Consider the following 5,768-nt stretch of genomic DNA (forward strand, 5'->3'; position numbering starts at 1 on the left):
TTTTTTCTTTTATCATGATGTGAGAAAAATTTTTTTAATTATTTGATTTTTTTTTTTTTTTTTTATTTACATTGTTGGGATACTTTTTTATTATAATATATTTACATGTTCATAATTTTATACATATACTATACATACATATATATATATATATAATAATTTTATATATATGCATTCATTTTTAATAATTTATATAATTTTACGTGCTAGTATTTTATTTTTTTTTTTTTAAAAAGACCAACGTATATTATATAATTTTACGTGCTAGTATTTTATTTTTTTTTTTTTAAAAAGACCAAGGTATATATATACATATACATATATATATATATATATATATATATATATATATAATTATACATATTCTTTATATATATATATATATGTATTATATTTTATTTTCTTAAATATTTTATTATCCATATTTTTCTACATTATAATTTTTTTTTTTTTACATAACGTAATATACATATAATATTTTTTACATATTTATACATAAATATACACTTATATATTTAACAATATAAACTCATATATATATAGATAGACAGATGGGAAAATCAGGAAGAATACAACTGTAATTATTTTTTTATAATATATATATATATATTTTTATTAATTTTTTTTTTTTTTTTTTTAATTTTTATATTTTTTTTGTTTCTTAATATTTGCAGTTTCTCATATATATATTTAGATAGAGAGAACATATTATATATAATACATAGTTATATTCATATACAATATATTGTTACATATAATATATATGAATCTGTAGATTATGTTTATGAATGTTTTTATGGTAAAGTTATATATAGATATTGTTTTTTATTATTCATAATTTTTTTCTAATAGAGTAAAATATTCCTTATTTAATCATTTAATATTTTTAATTTACTTTTAATCTTTCGTGAATTATCTTAAGTTTATATATATATATATATATATATATATATTTATATAATATATGTATATATATTAATATTCACTTTATTTAAATAATACTTGTGTTACATATGTTATTGAATATAGAAAAAGAAAGCAGAAAGATAAAAAAATAAAAGAAAAGAATAAAAGGAATTTGAATTTCTTTAATTCTTTCTTTTTTTTTTTCTTTTTTTTTTTTTTTTTTTCATATTTATGCTGTTATACATATAGATTTATTTAAGTTAAAAAAAAATTATATATATATTTATGTATATATATTTATAAGAATATTAATATATGGACACATATTTGTGAATATTACACTTTTATTTTTTTTATGAAAATGGTTTATATGAATATTTTATTTAATATTATATAAATCATATGTTTTTTTTTTTTTTTTTTTTTTTTTCTTATATATATAAAAAGAAAAGTATATTATAATATTTGTATATATATATATATATATATATATATATGAATATATAGTTGTTTTTCTTTTTTTTAATTTATATTTATATTATTATTTCATTGTTTTAATAATCAAAATTATATATATATATATATATTTACGTACATCATATAAATATTCTCATAGACATATTAGAGAGGGAGAATAAAAAAAGAAGAATATGGTGTTAGAAGTAGAGTATCATAATATAAATACTCCTTTTGGAAAATATTCAGATTTGGAGAATTTGAAAGAAGAAAAGGAAAAGAGATTATATAATAATTTGGAATATGTAAATTTATTAGACATAAAAAATTTGGAAAATAAATCTATATATGTATCATCAGATTTATTGAATTTTTTAAAATGCTGTTCAAATGTGAATATTAATTTGAATAAGGTTCCTTATGATTTCGTCTATTCATTTTTAGTTGATGGAGAATTATATTTAGGATATGATATATCTGTTTTTATTTTATTAGTAAAAGCAGAACATTTTAAATATTGTAGAAGAATAGATGAAGAAAATAGAGATAAGGAAGAAAATTTTGGAACAAAAGATAAATCAACAATTAAAAGATCATCACAAATAGATGGTGAAGATATCCTACAAGGATTGTTGATTAAAGAAAAAAAAGATTATTTATCTTTTTTGAATGAAAATAATGAGGCTTTAAAACAATATATGGAATCCGAAAAAAGAGGAAATCCTGTATGGAATTTGGATGAATCTAAATATATGGATAAAAATTGGGATGATGAAGAAGATTCATCATTTATATTTAAGCCTACTTTTAATTATTTAGGAAAGAATAATAAAAATAATAATAATTATAATAATGTATTTTCTAATTTTATAATCGGCAACTTATCTTCTGATAATATTTCTGGATGTTTCTATGTGGAGAAATTAAATGCTTATCTTTTTGCCATGTTGGATAAATGTAGCAATAAAACAGTTATATCTATTTTTCCAGTTGAAAAATTTGGAAGACACAAATCCAGAAACTTAGCTAGCCGATTTTCCCAATATGAGGATTATATGCATAGGATAATTGAGGACAGACTTTATCCGAATATTCAAAATAATCTCCAAAGTGTTAATAATATGAGTAATATGAGTAATATGAATAACATAAATAATAGCAAAGATAATATTATTAATGCAAGTGGTATTTTTAATGGTAATAGCCAAATTGTTCCTTACTTTGAAAATATTTTGGATTATGATAAATCAGAATTTGTGGAATATATAAATTCCTTTAGTGATGTAAAGAAATCATCTTCATTTGATATTATTGGTTGTAGCAAAAACTTATATGAACAAGGTCCAAACATGAGGAAACATTGTATATATAGTAATAATAATAATAATTTGAAAAGTGGATATGAAACTTATATTTTGGAAAATAAACAACCCTTGGAATTAATTGAAAATCATTTCGACACAATGGAAAACTTTAGAGGGATATATGATAATATTCATAAGGACTATATAAATTCCATTAATATGTTAGTGTTATCAAGGCAAGACAATTCAAATATGCATGAAATGTATATAACGAGGGATAATCATAATAATTATCATAAAAATGAAAAAAATATATATAGTAGTAATATTAAATATATTATTTATCATCATTTTAATAATATGGATGATATTGTTATGAAATGTATAAATATGAAGGAATTAATTTCTATGGATAATAATAATAATAATAATAGTAATAATAGCCATTTTGAGAAAACAGTGGAATTCATAAATCCTAATGAGGATAATATTTTTAACAGTGAAATGGATTCTTTGAAAAATGAGAATAAAGATGAAGAAGAACAATCAGAAATAAGTATTTATAACATTTTAGGAAACAATGGAAATGATACATATATGAAAAGATGTAGTAGTAATTATAACGATGATAATAATAATGGATATAGTAACGGAAGTAATGATAATTATAACAATAGTAGTAGTGACAATTATAATAACAATGGGTATAATGATAGCACAGATAATAATAATGGATATAACAGTAACAGTAGCTATAATAGTAATAATAATAATGGAGATGATAATAACAATAATAATAATAATAATGATGATGATTGTGGTAATAATAATAATAATAACAATAATAACAATGGTAGTAATAATAATAATAATGGTTACAATAATGGTAACAATAATAACAACAACAATAAGGACAATAACAATAATGATGGAAATGGTAGTAGTAATAATAATAATAATGATGATGATGAAGAAGAGGAGGATGAAGATGATAACAATAATAATAATGAAGATGATAATATGAGTGATAACGAAGAAATGGAAGATAATGATGAAGATAACGATGAGTATAATAATAGTAATGATAGTTATAAATATGAAGAAAAAGATAGTAATAATGAAAAGGATTTGAAAAAAGATATAATAGAAGGAGATATGATTAATTCTGTTAAATATAATAAACACATTGGTCATCATACTACAAATAAGAGTGAAATTAGTACTAACTATTTTGAAAACAGTTGTAACATGAGTGTAAATAATAGTAATAACGAAGGATATGATGATAATTGCAATAATGGATATATGAATCATGATGAAGGATTAACTCTTAATAATGGGAATGTTTCAAATAATAAATGCGATATGATAATGCCAGAAGATGGAAGTGTTATGTATGAAAATATGATTAACAGAGGTAACGGGCTTACAAATAATATTAAAAATAATAATGTAAGTAATAATAATGATAATAATAATAATAGTATAAGTTGCAATGGTGATGAAAATGTATATAATAATATAAATAATTATATAAACACTTATATGGAAACTACGAATAATAAGAACCATATTGAGAATAGATGTAATCAAGATTCATATAGTACCAATGAAGATCCATTATCCAATATTTCTTTAAATGATACAGGAAAAATGAAGGATAGCATAATGTATGATGCAAATGATTTGGATATGAATGGTACTCAAGAAAATAGTAAAGAAGAAGGGATGGATGTTTTTGATCCGAATTTTTTCGAATTAAAAAGAAATAGCTCCGATGGTCAAAATAAACATTTAGAACCTGGAGTTCAAAAGAAAATTAGTAAAAAAAGAAGTAAAGTGAAACATGAAAGAAATAGTAAAATACTTGATGATGAAAAGAAAGAAGTATTAAATAAAGTATCTCAAATAACACGGGTTGGAGGTGTTTGTTTTGATAAGAATAGACAAAGATGGATTGCACATTGGAAAATTGACGGTAAATATCATAAACATTATTTCCCTATTAGTCAATATGGATTTGAAAATGCACGAGAAAGAGCTGTTAGTTGTAGGAAACAAGCTGAAAAACTATTTAACTTACCAGAAATTCAACCAAGAAATAGATGGAATCAAATAAAAGTCAATGGTACTTCTCACATAAAAAAAGCTGCAAAATTACCAAGATGTGAAGGTGTTGGATATGATGAATTATCTCAAAGTTGGGTTAGTACTTTTGTTGTTCATAAAAAATTTTCTATTGAAGAACTTGGATTTTATGAAGCTAGGGAAAAAGCTATATATTGTAGAAAAACATTTGAAAAGGTAAATGTGCATGATGATTATGAATATTTATTAAATGATAGATTAGGTTTACGTAATGAGGAAAAAGATGAATTATCTGATCTAATTAATGTAGATAAAAATGCATTGGATAATCTTGAACTAGAAACATCTGTTAATAATAATAATAATAAAGTGAAACATAACAACAACAACAACAACAATAACAACAACGGCAATAATAATAATAATAATAGTAATAATTCTGAAAAAGTGAGAATTAAAAATAATGATTTTTCAATGGATAATAATAATGAAAATGTTGGAACAGGAGAAATGAAAATATCCAATGATAAATATTTAAAAATAACACAAGAAGCTATTGAAATGATTCTAAGTAATATCAAACATAAATCCTTACCAGAAATTAAAATGAAATTAATTGATAAACAAAAGTTTGAAAATTATAATACATTACTAGATAAACATTTTAAATTTATTACATCTGTAAAAAACATTTCACAGTTAAGACCATATATATCACTCTTCCACAAATTTATAATTTATCATACACTCCCTCATAATATTTCTTTAAGGAAACAATTATTTATTATCGAAGCTTTAGAATGGTCTTCTTTTTTTTCTGGTGCAGCTAGCGAAAAAGTTGAATAAATATTTTGCAGTACCAAAAAAAAAAATATATGTATATATATATATATATATATATTTATTATTATAGACCATATGAAAAAATATATATTTTAAAAAAATACCAAAAAAAAAAGAAAAAGAAAAAGAAAAAAAAAAAAAAAAAATTAAAAGTCTAATATGACAGTGTCC

The 5,768-nt window shown here is 20.7% G+C and overlaps 1 protein-coding gene across 1 annotated transcript; it reads left to right on the forward strand.

Annotated features, from left to right (window-relative positions):
• Positions 1-1,556: 1,556 nt before the first annotated feature.
• Positions 1,557-5,600, forward strand: PGSY75_0730300 (transcription factor with AP2 domain(s); the record flags this gene model as incomplete). Its single annotated transcript, XM_018785139.1, has 1 exon — positions 1,557-5,600. One exon carries the CDS (start codon positions 1,557-1,559, stop codon positions 5,598-5,600), a length of 4,044 nt encoding a protein of 1,347 aa, XP_018642640.1.
• Between the last annotated feature and the right edge of the window lie 168 nt (positions 5,601-5,768).

The sequence above is a fragment of the Plasmodium gaboni genome, chromosome 7, assembly GCF_001602025.1.
Source record: "Plasmodium gaboni strain SY75 chromosome 7, whole genome shotgun sequence".
Classification (NCBI taxonomy): domain Eukaryota; phylum Apicomplexa; class Aconoidasida; order Haemosporida; family Plasmodiidae; genus Plasmodium; species Plasmodium gaboni.